Source organism: Haliotis cracherodii, unplaced genomic scaffold, assembly GCF_022045235.1.
Source record: "Haliotis cracherodii isolate W230 unplaced genomic scaffold, xgHalCrac1.p SCAF_16, whole genome shotgun sequence".
In the NCBI taxonomy this organism is placed as follows: Eukaryota; Metazoa; Mollusca; class Gastropoda; order Lepetellida; family Haliotidae; genus Haliotis; species Haliotis cracherodii.
The window spans coordinates 16,416,794-16,439,000 of NW_027266271.1; the positions used below are offsets into that span (position 1 = coordinate 16,416,794).

The window sequence follows — 22,207 nt, forward strand, 5'->3', positions numbered from 1 at the left end:
TCACTCAGCGTATCTACCGGCGCTGGAGCAAATAGGGGAGGATAGTTAACAAATATTGTGAAGGAATACAAGGAATAAATATACAACCTGTCATATTCCTCCAGACGTCCCTGCCTTGGGAACCAAATATGCCTCGTTATCCACAGCAGCGACAGGACCCAGGCTATGCTTAGGTAGTACATGTACGCGACATCAGAAGCTAGTTTACAGGTTTCCTGGTGTCCTGGGTAGAATGCAATGACCTTGAAAGGAACCCACTCTTTCTCGCAATGTATTGTAAAAAGCCCCTGAATCACGAAGATGGAAAGGGTTGCGGGAAGCGCCAACGATATTCTCTGCATCTGCAGCTTGCATGCCAAGAAACTTCCATAGTACAGAACAAATCCGCCGATCGTCACTGATAGAAGACTTGAAAATCTGGCAGGATCTAAGTACAATTGGTCAAAGAGTTCGAAAGTGGTAAGAAGTTCACGGTTAAGTCTCCCAATCTCCTCGCCCATTTGCAAATACGCTACTCCGTATGCAAAGGAGCATGTGATGATGATCTTCAGAATGCCAACTATCATAGACACAGCGTATCTCCCTTCACTTAGTTGATACCGGATTTGCAATAATTTGTTGATGACAAGGTTGTTGAAATGCTTCCTTTCGGGTCTGCCGCTCAGCGTATGGACACGACCATCGACAAAGTTTTCCCAGCATTGAAGTGACGTCAACAGGAAGGCACAAATCACTCCAGGGAAGTCAAGACTTTCATTTGCGACATTTATCTTGGTAATATCGACTTTCTTCCGTTGGCTAAAATTGTACAGAAGCATCATGGGGATGACTGATAATTGACAAAGGAGCGCAATTGCATCCAGAAAGGCCTTCATGCCTCCTCGGCTTTTGGATTCCCCGTGTATGGTCTGTGATGAGCAGATAAGTAGAAGAAGTGCAGGTATGATGTTGGTGGCACTGAGCAGAAGGGATCCCGATATGATGTCATACCTGGGTAGCACCCAGAAGACAAGAGCACACAGTCCCACAGAATGAAGGGCCTCAAACAGCAACACCTTGAGAAGAGACACAGCTTGTACAGATTTACATAAGGGTTAACAGTCGGGCAAAAGAAAGTATACACTTGTCTGTGACCAACTACAGACGTTATCAAAAGGCTGGAAACAGTTCCCGAAACTTAAGGTTCAAAACACAACTATGATACCAAATACATCACCATCGAATAACCATTTCTTGTTTGTTTCGTTTTAGCCACAATCAAGCTTCGGTGTCTACTTTAATTAAGCACAGCAGCTTAATATACTTCTTCATCCTGCGGCAGGCCCATGGATGGAAATCTTAGAATCGATTCGAACCATTGGCCAGGTCAGAAACGAACGTTGATCTCCTTTGTGACTAACCGTCAACGTTCTGTCGATGCACAGCAGCCGTGGTCAAACCGAGTATGTTTAACGCCGCACTCAGCAATATTCCAGCTATGGACGGCGTTCTGTAAACAATTGAGTTTGGACAGACAATCCAGTGATTGATATCAAGAGCATCAATCCACGCAGTTGGGATACGATGACATGCATCAACCAAGTCAGCGAGCCTGATCCCCGATCCCGTTAGTTGCCTCTTACGACAAACGGGCCGCTGAAGACCAATTCTAACTCGGAGCTTGAAGTACACCAGCCATTCCAAGAACATAACCCGTGTATAAACATAGAGACAAGGGTGATAACCCACAAAGATACATTTATGGGGAATGCAGCAATTTGTATCCAACCGATATCCATTGCTCTTGAATACACTGGGTTGCGGTTAGGTATGCTCTGTGCACAAGGGGTTAACTTGAGAAAGACATAATGATATCGAATGGCGAGTGACAGTTCTGTGGCAAATATACTGCTAAAAACGTTAAGGACCACCCGATTTTTTATGACCATAATTAATCAGTCATACCAAGACATATTAACTATAGTAATATGAAAGAATCGGGTGATCATTAACTCTTTTTGATAAGTATACAACCAATATCTGTACGAACAGTTTCCGCAAAAACAAGCGATCCCAAGATGTAACGATTGTATCTCTGAATATTTCTTACCACAAGCCACGTGAGAACTCCTGGGGTCGGAAACACCCCAAACAGCCATTTAAAGAAGGAGCCGAGTGAGCTCAACGCATAGGGTATGCACATCGCTATAATCAGGTAGACGTAATGCACCAGGCGCATGTGATAGTGGTCATACTGTCTGGATACCACCTGAAATGAGACAAATAAATCTATTCATTCAATATGACAGGGGTTCGAAGGACACAATTGTATTGTGTGAATCCCATACACAAACATGCAGATACTGCAGGCGATTTCTATATTTACTTCCAAAAGAAGTTAAGGACCATCCGATTCTGTCATATTACTACAGTTAATGCGTCATGGAATGAGGGGCTCTTCGGAAGATCAGTGGTTAAAGCGTTCGCTCGTCACGCCGAAGGCCCGTGGTTAGATTACCCATATGGTTACAATGTGTGAAGCCCATTTCTGGAGTCCCCCGCCGTGGTATTGCTGGAATATTGCTAAGCGGCGTGGAAGCATCATCGTTTGCCCTGTCAATGTTAAGTGTAGTAATGTGAAGAATCGGATTGGCCTTACGTTTTTAGTTGTATATCAACGCTTGGCCTGAACCTCCCCTTGAACAAGAGTTGAAAAGCGGTGAGTTTTAAATAGAGTTCTGTTTCATGTCTCACCAGTTTGTTAGAGCTGTTGGTGGCAATGTTTGAGATTATGACCATGAGCCCAAGCCTCTGTGCCACGCATGCGCAAAGGATGATCACGAAGAGGAAGATGTAGACCAACACTTTCAACACCTTGAAGGTCATCTGGTCGAACGTTTCTTTCCGAATCACCTCCGTGTCGACAACCCGGAATACGTCCCAGAAGCTGTAAGATACATGTGCACAGTGAGCATCGAGTATGTCAGCATGCAAAGTGTCAAGTATGGGTCTACCGTGGAAATTCGGGATAAGATTAGAGGTACCAAACAACCTGGTTGTAAGATGCGACCAAATGTATCGGGTAGTCAGGCAAACTGTTGTGTAATAATAATAATAATAATAATAATAATAATAATAATAATAATAATAATAAACACCCACATCTTTAAACAATAAACCAAGTGAGCCTTATTGGTCTGCTCTGTCTTTGATACTAGGGATATATTTTGGAGCACTGTCTCTCATTCTCTTTCTCACACTCACTCACTCTCTCGCTCTCGTGCGTGCGTGCGTGCGTGCGTGCGTGCGTGCGTGCGTGCGTGCGTGCGTGTATCTGCTGATACTAGTCCGGACTAATGCCGATTGTGTAACGCCAGTCCACTTAGATACCATGCCAAAGTTTAAAATGGATAGCCAACTCAGACACGGCACACTGACTCCGAGATGACCAGTCCTTGTTTTATCCCTGTAATGCCGAACGCCAGGCAGGGTAACAACAATTATCATCTTTTGTAATGACGCGGCCGGGGAAATACGAGGAGGATATCAAATCGCAGTGTTTTATGTGATACATTACATAGCAGTTAATTAATAATGGACACAGAGATAACAAATACCAGGACGTCTCTTTATGCTCGCTTTTGATACTATTTAAGAACGTACTGGGATTGTTTGTCATTTGCGGCTGGTGGTGCTCTTGGGGGCGAAGCGGATTCTTCGGAAGGATATGGCGTTGGGGGTGGGGTCGGGCTCCTTTTTGGAGCTGCAGTTTTCACCCTTTCATCTTTGTGTGATGATGAAGAGGAGCTCCCTGAGCCTCCAGATGTTCCTTCCGCCGAGGACATTCCGGATGATGACGCTTCCTCATCCTCCAGGATATCTGACAACGGGCTGTACACTTCGCCCTATACATCAACAAACCCCTAGATTCATTATATACACCGAGTAGAAAAAGAACGTATTCCGAATTTTTTTTATGAAATTGAAAATTGATAGAACTGTTGTTATATTTGATTATGGCTATTTTACCATCACGCATTCATGTAACAGTTTAAAAACAAGTATTCTACGGCCTGTACATACTACCTGAGGACTACTTGTCCCCGTTTTGTCGGATGCTTCTTTCTCTAGCTGTCTTCGCGTACGTTCTTCTGCCTCTTGTTTTCTTCGTTTGCTTTCTTCTTCCTCTCGTTCCCTCTTCTCTTCCAGTTCCAGTCCTTTTCGTCTCAACTCTGCCTCCAATTTCTCCAAAGCCAAATCCGTCATGAATAGCTGTAAATTGGTAAATGAAACTGTTACGGCTACATATAGTCTCCTCTATAAATTATCGATTAGGGTAAGAATCCGGCCAACGAAAATGCAGTTATTCATGTGATATTCTTTTGCCACGTTTCCTATTTAGAGACGCCCCCCGGTGTCTGTTTCTGTTGGACGTGATCGTGATCCGATGTCTACAAGAGACCCTGCTTCAATTGCTTCACGACCAAATGAACAGATCTTTCCTCGGTATTGATGCCGGGGCATGGTTTGACGGGGTCCTCCCAATTGTCAGACACGCAGTTGTCACACACCCAATTGTCAGACATTTAATTGTCAGACACCCAGTTGTCAGACACACAATTGTCAGACATCCAGTTGTCAGACATCCAGTTGTCAGACAAACCAATTGTCACACACCCTGTTGTCACACACACAGTTGTCTGAGACCAAGTTGTCACACACCCAGTTGTCTGAGACCCAGTTGTCACACACCCAGTTGTCAGGCACCCAATTGTCGCACACCCAGTTGTCACACACCCAGTTGTCAGACATCAAGTTGTCAGGCACCCAGTTGTCAGACATCCAGTTGTCAGACACCCTGTTGTCACACACACAGTTGTCTGAGACCAAGTTGTCACACACCCAGTTGTCTGAGACCCAGTTGTCACACACCCAGTTGTCTGAGACCCAGTTGTCACACACCCAGTTGTCAGGCACCCAATTGTCGCACACCCAGTTGTCACACACCCAGTTGTCAGACATCAAGTTGTCAGGCACCCAGTTGTCAGACATCCAGTTGTCAGACAAACCAATTGTCAGACACCCAGTTGTCAGACATTCAATTGCCGAGACCCAGTTGTCAGACACCCAATTGTCAGACACACAGTTGTCACACACTCAATTGTCAGACACCCAATTGGCAGACACCAAATTGTCACACGCCGAGTTGTCACACACCCAGTTGTCTGACACCAAGTTGTCACACACCCAGCTGTCTGACACCCAGTTGTCACACACCCAGTTGTAAGACACCCAATTGTCACACACCCAGTTGTCACACACCCAGTTGTCAGACATTCAGTTGTCAGACACCCAGTTGTCACACACCCAGCTGTCAGACATTCAATTGTCAGAGAGAGAGAGAGAGATTTATAGTTTAACAAGATCCAGAATCTGTTAAAGACCGACCTAACCTAGAAATAATAATTTGTATTTAATAACGGAAGTCTTACCATTTTCTTTCCCAAAGTGAATTGGTCTGCCTGCACACCAGTAACTTTAAGGATGTCTTCACACCTGGTAACGTCAGTTCCCTCTGATGAGGTTGACAAGATCTCATATCTGAAAAGATCCAGTGACTTTAATTCCAGATACATCGTACCCTCTGCCATTTCATAAACACCTAGGGTATGGATCTGCAGACGCAAGAAACGCGCTGTGCAGAGTTGCGTCCCTTGATCGTGCCAACATGCCCTGGTCTCCCAGGTTCAACATGCACTCAAGTTATCATCAAGCACATCACATAATTGAAATAGGGTTCAAAAGAACGTATCTAACTGACCATTCTGTAACTTGGTTACAACTGTTATTGTCATGGTGACATTCATCTACCGTCATATTGATATTATAATGCAGCAGTCATTACAATATTGCCATTCGACAATGATGGTAATATTGGCATGCAATAATAATAATAATATTATTAATAATAATAATACCCCAAATCCCCATACCATATGCAAGTAGACCCGTGAAACACACAATATGCAAGAACAAAAATTTAGCATACATATTCTCAGAAATTGCTAAAAGCATTCGTGTCAAACCTTTTGAGGACATCCTTGAATGTCTTCCTGATGGACCAGCCTTCCTTCCTAATGCGGGCCACCTCAGCGATCCCGTTGTATTTCAGCTGTACAACCACCTCGGCATCCAGGAACTTATCTGGGGCAGACTTCGTGTTGGGTTTGATGCATCTGAGTTTAATACAAAATGTGAAGTTAACCTGACATGAGAGATGTAGTCATTGGGTCAGGACGTCAGTAGAGTTTCGTGGTGTCACTTTGTAAACTTGGGCATTATACTTCTAAGTATAATGGCATACGTTTCATAAACATGTACTTGGCAATGTATATCTGATATTGGGTTCATTTGAAACATTGAAATTTGGAATAGGAGTGAAAAACATGTCTTACCTGACAAAACTTGACCCGGAATTTCTCAATTTATCCACAAGATCATCCAAAGAATTCTATAATGTAAATATATATTTCAAATAATTGTTCAATGCCTCTAAACACGTTCAGCTGTGTGAAAAGCCAATATGCATCAAATTTACCATGTTAGATAATAAAAGAGACGATAGTTGTTATATGCACCTTAATTGGTCGTCAATAACATGAAAAAACAACAACATCAATATTAAATTTGAAAAACCTAAAACCTAAATAATACTAAGTCTTTGACTTACTTTGAAGTATTGGGTGACTGTTTGTGTTTGAACGTGTGTCACTTCTTCTCCATCTATCTTTGAGGCACCCCTTGAAGAAAATAAATACGCCAAATAGTCATCATACATACAATGGTCCCTTCTTAACCCGACGTCCTGGGGACAATCACAGAAATATCAAGATAACCAACCCATATCGAGACAAGATGAGTGATAAACGAAAAACCTTTGTGCCGCGCATCATTGTATTCCAAATAAAATCAACCTTATTCAAGCCCTGGAAACGTTCGTCCATATATATCTACTTTAATATAATGACATCAAACTTAATTATTTCTCATGTTTTCCACACGTTGTTCTAGCTCTAATGTTTAACAATATGCGGTAAGGGCTAAATTCTTACTACAGCAGTACCTAGACTTATGGTTGTTTGTTACACTTCTATATGGTGTTTCCTGAAAATACAGTAGGCCATGTAAGAGTAAGGCGCTAAACCAGCCGGGCTTCACCAAATACTTATTTTGTTCAAACATTCCACCATCTGCATGGCTATTCCTCTGTCTATTACGCAGTAAGACCTTTCTAGTCGTTCTGTTTCGCAATGTTTGTTTGTTTTGTGCCTTACGTTTTACTTTGTAACAGCTGGCCATGATGTTAAAATATCTAAAGTAATTGAAATCTATATGCACTTGGGCTCTATAAAAACGGTTTCGTTGTCTTGCAATCAGGGAGACTAGAAAACTTGAGAAACTTAAAGATACTTGAGATACCTAATCTACAGAAAAAGGCCATTTTGTCAGGAGGCAACCTCCCAGCGTAGCCACCTACATGCTTTGCCTCATTGAACACAAAGTCCAGCTGGAATTGGGTGAAGTGACAGTGTCAAGTAACTGAGTAAGGAGGGATTAGCAACCAATTCTGTACTGATAAAGAAAGAAACCTGTCCTGACCAGAGATGTTTATAAGCATCTTTATGTGAGCAGTTACACAGGTGAAATGCATAGTGACACTGAACAGTAAACACTCAAAACGTTTTCAATGCAAACGGTAAATAAATGTATCAAATGAATACTTTGTTTTGGTATATTTCTTTAGTTAGAGATCCCAATCAACGATGAGTGGTTACAGTGGGAATAGTAAAATGAATAATGGTCACAGTGGGATCTTTCACTGTAACCAATTATAACACGGTGGTCACACAGGGAAGGGCCAGATTGGGAATAAATCTGCCAAGATAGTGTGTCCTGTCGCGTAATTAACAACAAAGAGAATCGCGGCAGACCCCTCGGAGAGGAATATATTCAATTGAAATGCTATATTTGTGTGAAGATTACCTCCTACTGGCCATGAACTGGTTATGGCTCTGTCTGATGTCCTTGATGACGCTTCGAGAAAGATGTTCACCACGCGTTCTTCTGGTCGACGACATACCGTGACGAGTTGACTTCCGGTAGTTGAACTGGGTTCTACAAGGGAGACACACATACTGGACATTCACGTGAAGCTGATTGGTATTTGCAGCATGATATACAAGGACAATGTATGTTATTAATTGACACGGCGTCTGGGTACGAACACAGGACCTCCGCAATCTATGCCTGTCGTAACCAGCTACTAAATGGAAAAGTGGTCAAGCTTGGCTGATGCATGTCATCGTAACCCAATTGCGTTGACGGATGCTCATGGTGTCAATCACTTGATTATCTGGTTCAGACGCGATTATTTGCATACCGCCATCATGTAGCTGAGAACAAACAAACCGAACCGAACCCTGCAAATTCGATTGGTGTGTGTGCTCGTACCGGCGACGTGGTATGTTAATCATTGTCATCAATAAGAGATAAAAGCGTCAAAATCCTTTTCATATTCTACGAAATCACCGCAAAAAGCAGTGTTGATTGTAGAATCCGGAATACATCATAAGCATGTGTTTTAGAATCACTATCAGATAGCTTGATTCCTGGTTGACTGTGTCGGGTTCGGTTATCTTACCCTCTGTGATATACAGTAGGGCGTAATAGAAATAAATTGTATTTTCTTTTGGCTGTCTCCCAATTCTTTGGTGCCATGGTACTTACACAGATATAGTTCCTGTATCGCCCTTCTCCACAGTGAAGAGGTCAGACACCATCTCGTTTTGGCTGTCTTGCATACACTTGACCATCTCCGGGCTTAGGGTGTCACGGTTCTTCTCCAGGAAACCCTTAGCGTCATAGCTCACCTGAACACATGCATTGAAACATTAACATGGGTGTGTGGCTATGCTATAATGCTTGATCGAAAGCAATGCATTTGGATTTACCCTCCGATTTTAATACAATTATAATCTTGACAAAAAATCACATTTAATTCGTTGACGTTGCGAGTTCATCAACCTACGAACATGGTCTTTTTTAGTAAATTTGGTAATTTTTAGTAAATCTTAAGTAACTATGTACAATGCATTTATCAAACGCCCCCTTGACCCTGTCCCGGTTGTGATCGTGGAGACTTGGTTTTGACAAGCAGTGTATATTCTGGCAATATACATTACAAAAGGACCTGGGGACCGTACCGCAAAACAATCTTTTCATTAAGACAGACTTATCTCCAAGACTTGAGCACATATTTATTCTGGTCCTCCCGTCAAGATCGCTTTTTGAACGGGTCCTGGCAAACTAGGATTCGCATGATTTACACATATTGGACATTAACTAAACCTGTCAAAATAGTCGTGGCTGGCAATGCCAATTTGTTTTATAGAAATGCGTTTCTTCCGAACTGAATTTAATCTGAAAGTTACGTGTATGTATATACGTTGATCAGTTACATTTTGTGAGTTTAAGATCTTGTTTAAGTTAAAATTTGATCAGCTCTAATTATGACACTTTGACATAAGACATACCTCTCTTGCAAAATGTTTGATCCCAAAAGTAAGGTTAGCTCCTGGTGGTGTTCGAAAGACTTGATTGTTGGCAAATCTTTCCTTGAGGGTGTGTACAAGCGATGAGTCTGTGCCTTGCTTCAGCTTGATGGTATATTCATCTATTTGGTCGAGTATGCCTTTCGACTGAAGAGAGAAATACATATTGTCTGGAAAATATAGATCTAGAGAGCATATATGATATAATGTTTATTTCTTTGTTTGTCTGTTTATTATTCATCATTAGTTCAGCTATACGACGTCGGTCTGTAAATAATCGAATTTGTACCAGACAATCCACTGATTGACATTTTGGCTATAGATCCTCTCAAATGGTATACGACAACAAGCATCAAGAGAGTCAGTGAGCCTGACCACGCGATCCAGCTAGTCGCCTCTGCGACAAGCTCAGGTCGCTGAAGATCAGTTCTAACTCGGATCTACAAGTGTAATATTATTAAATGACAGGGAAACTCGTTACTCCTGAATGCACCGGGATGAAGAAATACGGTGATTAATGCCGTCATACCTACCATAAAGAGAGAAACGATGTGGTCATTGTTTGTGTACTGTATGTCCAAACAGTCTCCGGCCACGCCCTCATTCTGATAGATCGCCTGCTCTTCCCTGAAGATCTGCTCATTCATGAAGCCCTGCATCCTCTCGTTGACGAGATTGATACACATCTGTTCAAAGCTGTTCTCCCTCAGGCACTCGAAGCCACAGATGTCCACCATTCCAATACTGCCAGCGTTCTCGGCACTACAAACGTACACAGAAATAGTGAGTAAGTGAGTGAGTGAGTGAGTGAGTGAGTGAGATGGGTTTAGCGTTTCTTTGAACAGTTTGGATGTAGGAAGAAAGCTTGAAGTGATGCGTGTCTAAGATGTTTACTGCGGTGGTGAAACCCACGAGCATGGGCATGGTGCTGATCATGACAAACTCCGAGGTATATTCAGTGCAAACCGTCATTCGAACCAACGATCATAGGTTCCTGGCACGCCAAGGGGACGCAACTCTGCACAACGAATTAGAGCGCCTAAGACGACTGGATCAAGAATACCCACTACACACAACTAGATGTTTTGTCCATACAAACGAGTGTGTTTGTATGTTGGCTAGATTGGATTGTTGCACGGGCACATCGCTCTGATTGTTTGCGACAGCCTCCGTGGTCTAGTGGTAGAGCGTCCGGCCAGAGAGCGGAATGTCCGGGGTTCGATCCCCGGCCGCATCATACCAAAAGACGTTAAAAGATGGTACTTGTTGTTACCCTGTCTGGCGCTCGGCATTAAGGGGCTAAAACAAGGACTGGTCGGCTCCGAGTCAGTATACTGTGTCTGAGTGGGGTATTCGTGTTAAACTGCGGCATGGTATCTCAGTGAGCTAGCACTATACATCGGCATCAGTCCGGACTAGTACAAGCAGCCACACAAACACACACACGTACATGCACGTCGCTATATAAGTGCAATAATCTTGGACACGACGTTAAACCCCATTTCACCTCACCTCACCTGATTGTTTGCTTTATTTAATACCAAACAGGACCATTTGACCAACTCGTGTTATTCCGGGAGAAGCCGTCTTCTTGCAGGTTACGGAAAGGGGCGAGTGTTGACGAATAATACATGACGTGTAACACATGTCGTATTTCGGATCACAGTTTCTTAGTAAAGTACAAATTCTACTACATTTTTACCACTTTCTTAAAGGCATTGTCTATTTATACAGAACTTATTTCGATGCCTGTAGTACTTAAACTCTGCAGACTAACTTCAAACTATACATCAGAATGGGTTGCAATACTCACGTGTCGTAGCACGGATGAAGGGACTCGTTGATCTTTCGGATGATCCAACCGAACAGGCGTTCATACAGCGCTTTGGCTAGTGCGTCTCGGACCCCCTCGGATTCTCGCTTCCTTCTCACTGTTTGAATGTCCCCTGGCAAATACACGAACAATTTGTTTGTTTGTTGCTTAACGCCGCACTAGGCAATATCCAGGCTATTTGACTGCGGTATGTAAATAATCGAGTCTGGACCAAGCAATCGAGTGATTGACATGCATATTCACCGATCTACATGGGATACGCTGACATGCATAAACCAGGTGAGCGAGCCTGACAACCTGATCCCGTTAGTCGCCTCTTATGACAAGCATGGGTTGCTGAAGACCCTTTCTAACCCGGATCTTCACCCGGTCACAGACAGGTTATTATCACATAATGGGTAGGTTGACAGGGTAATGCCATTGGATAAAATAAGTTATCCGTTAGGTCGATTTACGGATAAATATAAAGGAAAAAACCAACTACAGATATTTAGCCCAGAAATGTCTGGAACAGAGTTGTTTTTGTTTTTTAAAAGTCCCATGCCTCCACCCTTAATATGAATATATTAGATACCTTGTCCTGGGATATGTATTTTCTTTGAAACAAGGGCTTCTGTGACAGCATTCGGGTCAGTGTCCAACAGCAGAGTCACTGTAAAAATACACAGGCAATTATTTTACATGTACCTCTGTCCACAAGCTTACACGGCAACGTGGCACCTACATGTATAGGATCACATCGATGACATTAAGAATAGTGGAGTTATTATGATCATGTTATCATATTTAAGAAGCTGTGGTTACTGATTTACTACGACGCATTAAACAATATCCATGACTTGACCCAAAGACACACTTAATTCAAAAATGAAAGCGACAAAACCCTTTCCATATTGATAAGAAATCTTGACCAAAAGCAGTGTCCATTGTACGATTCCGACTTTACCATGAGGATGTGTTTCTGAATCACTATGCAATACTCATGATACAAGGTGTTCGCGAACAAAGATTCCCTCGACATACCCATGTCCAAGAGCACCTCGACGTTGACATCTACACCCAAGAGCGCCTCGACGTTGACACCTACACCCAAGAGCAGCTCGACGTTGACACCTATACCCAAGAGCACCTCGACGTTGACACCTACACCCAAGATCACCTCGACGTTAACACCTACACCCAAGAGCAACTCGACGTTGATACCTATACCCAAGAGCACCTCGACGTTGACACCTACACCCAAGATCACCTCGACGTTAACACCTACACCCAAGAGCACCTCGACGTTGACACCTACACCCAAGAGCAGCTAGACGTTGAAACCTACACCCAAGAGCGCCTCGACATTGACATCTACACCCAAGAGCACCTCGACGTTGACACCTACACCCAAGAGCGCCTCGACGTTGACATCTACACCCAAGAGCACCTCGACGTTGACACATACACCCAAGAGCGCCTCGACGTTGATACCTATACCCAAGAGTACCTCGACGTTGACACCTATACCTAAGAGCACCTTGAAGATAATACTACTCTACAAGAGAACATCGACGTTAACACCTACACCCAAGAGCACCTCGACGTTGACACCTACACCCAAGAGCAGCTAGACGTTGACACCTACACCCAAGAGCGCCTCGACATTGACATCTACACCCAAGAGCACCTCGACGTTGACACCTACACCCAAGAGCGCCTCGACGTTGACATCTACACCCAAGAGCACCTCGACGTTGACACCTACACCCAAGAGCGCCTCGACGTTGATACCTATACCCAAGAGTACCTCGACGTTGACACCTATACCTAAGAGCACCTTGAAGATAATACTACTCTACAAGAGAACATCGACGTTGATACCTATACCCAAGAGCACCTCGACGTTGACACCTACACCTAAGAGCGCCTCGACGTTGACACCTACACCTAAGAGCGCCTCGACGTTGATACCTATACCCAAGAGCACCTCGACGTTGACACCTACACCTAAGAGCGCCTCGACGTTGACACCTACACCTAAGAGCGCCTCGAGGTTGACACCTACACCAAAGGGTAGCTCGACGTTGACACCTACACTCAAGAGCACCTCGACGTTGACACATACACCCAAGAGCGCCTCGACGTTGATACCTATACCCAAGAGTACCTCGACGTTGACACCTATACCCAAGAGCGCCTCGACGTTGACACCTACACCCAAGAGCAGCTCGACGTTGACACCTATACCCAAGAGCACCTCGACGTTGACACCTACACCCAAGATCACCTCGACGTTAACACCTACACCCAAGAGCAACTCGACGTTGATACCTATACCCAAGAGCACCTCGACGTTGACACCTACACCCAAGATCACCTCGACGTTAACACCTACACCCAAGAGCACCTCGACGTTGACACCTACACCCAAGAGCAGCTAGACGTTGAAACCTACACCCAAGAGCGCCTCGACATTGACATCTACACCCAAGAGCACCTCGACGTTGACACCTACACCCAAGAGCGCCTCGACGTTGACATCTACACCCAAGAGCACCTCGACGTTGACACATACACCCAAGAGCGCCTCGACGTTGATACCTATACCCAAGAGTACCTCGACGTTGACACCTATACCTAAGAGCACCTTGAAGATAATACTACTCTACAAGAGAACATCGACGTTAACACCTACACCCAAGAGCACCTCGACGTTGACACCTACACCCAAGAGCAGCTAGACGTTGACACCTACACCCAAGAGCGCCTCGACATTGACATCTACACCCAAGAGCACCTCGACGTTGACACCTACACCCAAGAGCGCCTCGACGTTGACATCTACACCCAAGAGCACCTCGACGTTGACACCTACACCCAAGAGCGCCTCGACGTTGATACCTATACCCAAGAGTACCTCGACGTTGACACCTATACCTAAGAGCACCTTGAAGATAATACTACTCTACAAGAGAACATCGACGTTGACACCTATACCCAAGAGCACCTCGACGTTGACACCTACACCTAAGAGCGCCTCGACGTTGACACCTACACCTAAGAGCGCCTCGACGTTGATACCTATACCCAAGAGCACCTCGACGTTGACACCTACACCTAAGAGCGCCTCGACGTTGACACCTACACCTAAGAGCGCCTCGAGGTTGACACCTACACCAAAGGGTAGCTCGACGTTGACACCTACACTCAAGAGCACCTCGACGTTGACACATACACCCAAGAGCGCCTCGACGTTGATACCTATACCCAAGAGTACCTCGACGTTGACACCTATACCTAAGAGCACCTTGAAGATAATACTACTCTACAAGAGAACATCGACGTTGACACCTACACCCAAGAGCTTCTCGACGTTGACACCTATACCAAGAGCACCTCGACGTTGACACCTACACCCAAGAACACATCGACGTTTACACCTACAGCCAAGAGCACCTCGACGTTTACACCTACACCAAAGAGCGCCTCGACGTTGACACCTACACCTAAGAGCGCCTCGACGTTGATACCTATACCCAAGAGCACCTCGACGTTGACACCTACACCTAAGAGCGCCTCGACGTTGACACCTACACCTAAGAGCGCCTCGAGGTTGACACCTACACCAAAGGGTAGCTCGACGTTGACACCTACACTCAAGAGCACCTCGACGTTGACACATACACCCAAGAGCGCCTCGACGTTGATACCTATACCCAAGAGTACCTCGACGTTGACACCTATACCTAAGAGCACCTTGAAGATAATACTACTCTACAAGAGAACATCGACGTTGACACCTACACCCAAGAGCTTCTCGACGTTGACACCTATACCAAGAGCACCTCGACGTTGACACCTACACCCAAGAACACATCGACGTTTACACCTACAGCCAAGAGCACCTCGACGTTTACACCTACACCAAAGAGCACCTCGACGTTTACACATACACCTAGGAGCAACTCGACGTTGATACCTACACCCAAGATCACCTCGACGTTAACACCTACACCCAAGAGCACCTCGACGTTGACACCTACACCCAAGAGCAGCTAGACGTTGACACCTACACCCAAGAGCGCCTCGACATTGACATCTACACCCAAGAGCACCTCGACGTTGACACCTACACCCAAGAGCGCCTCGACTTTGATACCTATACCCAAGAGTACCTCGACGTTGACACCTATACCTAAGAGCACCTTGAAGATAATACTACTCTACAAGAGAACATCGACGTTGACACCTATACCCAAGAGCACCTCGACGTTGACACCTACACCTAAGAGCGCCTCGACGTTGACACCTACACCCAAGAGCGCCTCGACGTTGACACCTACACCCAAGAGCACCTCGGCGTTGACACACACACCAAAGGGTAGCTCGACGTTGACACCTACACCCAAGAGCACCTCGACGTTGACACATCCACCCAAGAGCACCTCGGCGTTGATACCTATACCCAAGAGTACCTCGACGTTGACACCTATACCTAAGAGCACCTTGAAGATAATACTACTCTACAAGAGAACATCGACGTTTACACCTACACCCAAGAGCACCTCGACGTTGACACCTACACCCAAGAGCACCTCGACGTTGACACCTACACCAAAAACACTTCGACGTTGACACCTATACCCAAGAGCACCTCGACGTTGACATCTACACCCAAGAGCATCTCGACGTTTACACCTACACCCAAGAGCACCTCGACGTTGACACACACACCCAAGAGCATCTCGACGTTGACACACACACCCAAGAGCACCTCGACGTGGACACACACACCCAAGAGCATCTCGACGTTGACACACACACCCAAGAGCATCTCGACGTTGACACACAAACCCAAGAGCACCTCGACGTTGACATCTACACCCAAGAGCATCTCGACGTTTACACCTACACCCAAGAGCACCTCGACGTTGACACACACACCCAAGAGCACCTCGACGTTGACACACACACCCAAGAGCACCTCGACGTTGACACACACACCCAAGAGCATCTCGACGTTGACACACACACCCAAGAGCACCTCGACGTTGACACCTACACCCAAGAGTACCTCGACGTTGACACCTATACCTAAGAGCACCTTGAAGATAATACTCCTCTACAAGAGCATCTCGACGTTGATACCTACACCCAAGAGCGGCTCGACGTTGATACCTACACCCAAGAGCACCTTGAAGGTAATACTCCTCTACAAGAGCAGCTCGACGTTGATACCTACACCCAAGAGCACCTTGAAGATAATACTCCTCTACAAGAGCACCATGGCTTTGATATCTATACCCAAGAGCGGCTCGACGTTGACACCTATACCAAAGAGCGGCTCGACGTTGACACCTACACCCAAGACCACCTCGACGTTGTCACCTACACCCAAGAGCGGCTAGACGTTGATACCTACACCCAAGGACACCTTGAAGATAATACTCCTCTACAAGAGCACCTAGACTTTGATACCTATACCCAAGAGCAGCTTGAAGATAATACTCCTCTTCAAGGGCACCTAGGCGTTGATACCTACACCCAAGAGCACCTTGAAGATAATATTCCTCTACAAGAGCACCTCTGCTTTGATATCTATACCCAAGAGCAGCTCGACGTTGACACCTATACCAAAGAGCAGCTCGACGTTGATACCTATACCCAAGAGCAGCTTGAAGATAATACTCCTCTTCAAGGGCACCTCGACGTTGATACCTATACCAAAGAGCACCTTAAAGATAATACTCCTCTACAAGAGCACCTCGGCTTTGATATGTATACCCAAGAGCACCTCGACGTTGACACATACACCTAGGAGCAACTCGACGTTGACACCTACACCCAATAGCACCTCGACGTTGACACCTATACCCAAGAGCACCTCGACGTTGACATCTACACCCAAGAGCATCTCGACGTTTACACCTACACCCAAGAGCGCCTCGACGTTGACACACACACCCAAGAGCACCTCGACGTTGACACACACACCCAAGAGCATCTCGACGTTGACACCTACACCCAAGAGCACCTCGACGTTGACACCTCTATCCAAGAGTACCTCGACGTTGACACCTATACCTAAGAGCACCTTGAAGATAATACTCATCTACAATAGCACCTCGACGTTGATACCTACACCCAAGAGCGGCTCGACGTTGATACCTACACCCAAGAGCACCTTGAAGATAATACTCCTCTACAAGAGCACCTCGACGTTGACACATACACCTAGGAGCAGCTCGACGTTGACACCTACACCAAAGAGCACCTCGACGTTGACACCTATACCCAAGAGCGCCTCGACGTTGACACACACACCCAAGAGCATCTCGACGTTGACACACACACCCAAGAGCACCTCGACGTTGACACACACACCCAAGAGCACCTCGACGTTGACACACACACCCAAGAGCACCTCGACGTTGACACACACACCCAAGAGCGCCTCGACGTTGACACACACATCCAAGAGCACCTCGACGTTGACACCTACACCCAAGAGCGCCTCGACGTTGACACCTATACCCAAGAGCGCCTCGACGTTGACACACACACCCAAGAGCATCTCGACGTTGACACCTACACCCAAGAGCGCCTCGACGTTGATACCTCTATCCAAGAGTACCTCGACGTTGACACCTATACCTAAGAGCACCTTGAAGATAATACTCATCTACAAGAGCACCTCGACGTTGATACCTATACCCAAGGGCACCTTGAAGATAATACTCCTCTACAAGAGCACCTCGACGTTGATACCTACACCCAAGAGCACCTTGAAGATAATACTCCGCTACAAGATCACCTCGGCTTTGATATCTATACCCAAGAGCACCTCGACGTTGACACCTATACCAAAGGGCATCTCGACGTTGATACCTATACCCAAGAGCACCTTGAAGATAATACTCCTCTACAAAATCACCCCGACATTGATACCTACACCCAAGAGCAGCTCGATGTTGATACCTATACCCAAGAGCAGCTTGAAGATAATACTCCTCTACAAGAGCGCCTGGATACACTCACCAACATTCAAGGGCTCCTCATCCCATATTTCAGACGTATCACTTTTGGGGTCCTCCAGGAATTGTATCTCTGTCAGGTGTATGATGGCTGCCAGGATTCTCTGTATATTATCTCTTTCCTGCAAACGAAATATCGGTCAATCGATATTTATAACTGTGAGATCAATTAGTTTGGACCATTAAGTCAGGTGGTTCCCACGTTATATTCGCTGTGCAGAGTTGATTGTCATAATCCTATGATTTGCACTGATTATGTTTCTTGGTTGTTCGGGGTTTCATCAAAGTGGTAAACGTCTGAGACCTTCATCACTTGAGGCTTTCCTTCCGTATCAAACCGACACCAAGTGATACAACTGAAATACTGTTCAAAGCGGCGTTAAATCAACTCATCACTGAACTGAGTTTAATTCAGATGTGTACCCTCCAAGATCACACTGCACTCATTCTTGTTAAACTTACACGTTTCATAGAATCATTGAAAATAGGTTCGACGATAAATATTTCTTTTTGCACTTGACGGATGCAACCGAATGGTAAGTTGGTTTAGGGCTATCGTTTTGCTGGTATTTCTAGAGACGTAATGTTGCGAATAGTTTACCAACCTCTTCCGGAATACCAATTTTCTTCAGAACCTCAAAATATCTGCGGTAATCATCAGCATCTTCGGAGGTCCTCTTTTTGTCTCTGCTTTTTGCGATTCTAGAACATAAGACAACTCTATCAGACCCAGTTGCAATCCCCTGGAGAACAGGTCCCCAACTGCTTATAACTGTCATACGAACATGTTCTTGCGATGTCACTTCTATAACATTTATCCCACTGGTCTAATGCGCCGCATCTCCCGTTTCCAGAGTTGTGCCCCTTAGTTGTCAACACCAGCCCTGTGATCGTATATTTCACCAAAGTTGTAAACGCCCACCAAATACTTCCCTCGGGAATATCCTTCCACACTAATTCGATATGCCTTAAAGCTTGATAACAATAAAGGCACTTAAATACCGTCAAAAGCGGTGGTAAATCCAATCACTCAATCTAACAATCACTCACTCGCTGGAAACATGTCTATTTTGGGAAAGTACCGCCAAAGGAACTAACCTGTATTTCTTCTCTTTGTTAATGGACAAGAAGATTCGATCTTCTTCCGTTAGCCCTGCCAGGAACTTGTAGAAGATATGGAAGTTGCTTTCACCGCTTCCCTGGTTAACCACCCGGCTCTTCTCCAGCATGTAGTCCTTTATTGAAGCTGTGAGGAAATATTGGAGACTTGAGACACACACACACGCCATGAGTCCTAAACCGGCTTGGGGCCGTGGGGTAGTCTAGTGGTTACATCGTTGGTTCGTCCAACTAAAGTCCCAGGTTCGTTACCCACATTAGTATCCCTTCTTTATGTCCCCATAGTGACATCAAATCCACAATCAATACCTCTGTACGCTCAAAACATTGTCTAGTATCATTATCATCACCAGCGCACCGCTTTCAGCAGTATTCCATATACGGTCACGTTTAACAAATTACACTTAGTCACTAATATATTATGACACTGTCTAACCAAAAAATAGAACTGGGATTGTTATAAATTGAATATTCATAAGCAGTAACACTTCAATTCGTCGTCATGCTCAATTTATCGTCATGATATCGTCATGCTCGCTTCACAACTATCCTGCTTGATTTAAATTACTCCGGGGCGGTGGGGTAGCCTAGTGGTTAAAGCGTTCGCTCGTCACGCCTGAGACCCGGGTTCGATTCCCCATACATGTGTGAAGCCCATGTCTGGTGTTCCCCGCCGTGATATTGCTGCAATATTGCGTAAAACACCACACACTCACTTAAGTTATTTCACGTCTTACGTGATGAGGGGAGAGTGGATAGCCTTGGGCGTAACGCGACGAAGGTCCAGGAGCGATTCCTCACTTTGGTACAATGTTAAGGCCATTTTCATCAGTTAAGGGTAGTTACACAACTCCTATATGTTCATGAAGAAAGGCTGATAGAAGGAGGGTTGTACATCACGGAAACATGACAGGTTACTTACCTCCCCGAATGCTTCCATCTTTGCCAAAGTCAAGTTGTAAGTACTTGGCAAATCTGCTCGAGTTGTCATTGAGAACTGTCTGTGCATTACCAAATGCTTCAATCACAGGGTTTACCTTAAAATATATATTATTATTAATCAAGTATCACAATAATAGAGCGAATCTCGTAATTATGTTTTTCAGGTGAACATTTGTCTTGCCTTTGCATGTGTTTGTGAGGGTGCTACCGGAGAGGCAAGATTTCGCGAACACGTGGTATCATCACTATTTGATGGTGATTCATAAACATAAGGTCATGATATAGTCGGAAACGTGCAGTCGACTCTGCTTTAAGAAGATATTTTTTTTATGATTATGGCATTAATTTTTGTCGCTTTTGTTACTCTGGGGATTGCTTTTCTTTGTAGGGTCGTGTTCATAAACATCCTGGGTTTTTGTCATGGAAATCATCGTCCCTGAAATAGAAACATGGTCGTAGTCTACCTCTTTTAATATCATATATAGTCAATATTGACCCCCGTGTGACTCGTGAAGATCACAGTCAGAAATTATTTTCATCAAGCCATGTTTGTCGTCAGAGGCGACTAACAGGATCGGGTTGACAGACTCGCTGCATGGCATCGATGCCCATGATATCAATCACTGGATTGTCTGGTTCGGACTGGATTATTTACACACTGCCGACAAAGTACTTGACAGGTGAATGCATTGTTAAATGTGTCTGTAGACTCACCTCCAGTATCTTGTCTTCCAGACCTTCATGAGAGCGGCCACAAATCGTCATCAGATGCTTCACCATGTATTTTGTGTTCTCAGTCTTTCCTGAGCCTGACTCACCAGACACCAATACAACCTGTTGGGAATATTACATTACCTCTAGCATATTCTTCAGACGAAATGATATTCATTCATTACACACACTGACAGTAAGTACCCAGTATCGGTGTTGGTGCTTTTGGTTTAGTTCTACTTTAACTTGCCCAGGTCCTAGCAGGGGATGTTTAATGTCAACTTTTCTACTGACAGTATCCTACTAGATATTGCAGATTGTCTTATACGGTAAAAGAAAAACATCTACTTATATATGTTTTTGATAAATTCCAAAGAGCAGTCACTTGATTTAGATCTTAATCACATGATCTGCTTTCGAACCAGGGAGACATACACAAATTCCAAGAGAATATGAATATATTAGATATGTAAAAAACTTACCAAAACTGACATTTTCTTTCACAATGCTCTTATTATGACCAAGTACGGTAAAATGATTTTATGAATTGTACTCATTAATGTTTCACAAAATCAGCGTTCAGAAGGAATACATTCCAGACAGCCAAGCTATCTGAAGACAAAACTAAAGACAGTCAAGTGCATCGTGGACGTCGTTGTTGGAAAATAAATATATTTCTTAACGTTTGTCTTTACGTATAAGGTACTTTATCTCTGCACATGTACACAGCAGACGTAGTACAAAAGCAACATACCGTTTTCATTAGTGTCAACAAAATCAGTAATGGTACTCTCGTATTAATTGACTTTCTGGTTCATCGATGACTTGATTGTCTGTTTTTTTCAGAGGCTGACGTCGCATGGTAGCAGTCTTGCTGTGCTGCGTCAGGCAATAGATACTTACATTTTATGCAAATTGTATGAATGGCAGGTGCTACCGGTCGGGCAGGACATGCTTACCCTTTTCGTGAACACCTTGTGTCATCACTGATTTTC

General features: G+C 44.7%; 1 protein-coding gene and 1 pseudogene across 3 annotated transcripts in view; one reads left to right on the forward strand and one right to left on the reverse strand.

Annotated features, from left to right (window-relative positions):
- Positions 1 to 22,207, reverse strand: part of LOC139463879 (chitin synthase chs-1-like) — a 47,275-nt gene that overhangs the window by 10,280 nt on the left and 14,788 nt on the right. For 2 of the 3 annotated variants that reach the window (XM_071245290.1, XM_071245289.1), the window contains exons 5-24: positions 21,216 to 21,335; positions 20,482 to 20,596; positions 19,539 to 19,686; positions 19,046 to 19,142; positions 18,445 to 18,562; positions 11,999 to 12,076; positions 11,404 to 11,536; positions 10,124 to 10,352; positions 9,573 to 9,737; positions 8,767 to 8,909; positions 8,023 to 8,154; positions 6,710 to 6,779; positions 6,435 to 6,490; positions 6,066 to 6,215; positions 5,472 to 5,580; positions 4,063 to 4,251; positions 3,643 to 3,884; positions 2,734 to 2,926; positions 2,090 to 2,248; positions 88 to 1,055 (exon numbers count right to left, since the gene is read on the reverse strand). In XM_071245290.1, the coding sequence (XP_071101391.1) occupies positions 88 to 1,055; positions 2,090 to 2,248; positions 2,734 to 2,926; positions 3,643 to 3,884; positions 4,063 to 4,251; positions 5,472 to 5,580; positions 6,066 to 6,215; positions 6,435 to 6,490; positions 6,710 to 6,779; positions 8,023 to 8,154; positions 8,767 to 8,909; positions 9,573 to 9,737; positions 10,124 to 10,352; positions 11,404 to 11,536; positions 11,999 to 12,076; positions 18,445 to 18,562; positions 19,046 to 19,142; positions 19,539 to 19,686; positions 20,482 to 20,596; positions 21,216 to 21,335 (3,614 nt within the window). The remainder of the gene's footprint in view (positions 1 to 87; positions 1,056 to 2,089; positions 2,249 to 2,733; positions 2,927 to 3,642; positions 3,885 to 4,062; positions 4,252 to 5,471; positions 5,581 to 6,065; positions 6,216 to 6,434; positions 6,491 to 6,709; positions 6,780 to 8,022; positions 8,155 to 8,766; positions 8,910 to 9,572; positions 9,738 to 10,123; positions 10,353 to 11,403; positions 11,537 to 11,998; positions 12,077 to 18,444; positions 18,563 to 19,045; positions 19,143 to 19,538; positions 19,687 to 20,481; positions 20,597 to 21,215; positions 21,336 to 22,207) is intronic. The other variant, XM_071245291.1, reaches the window with a different exon arrangement.
- Positions 12,407 to 18,405, forward strand: LOC139464112 (mucin-2-like; annotated as a pseudogene).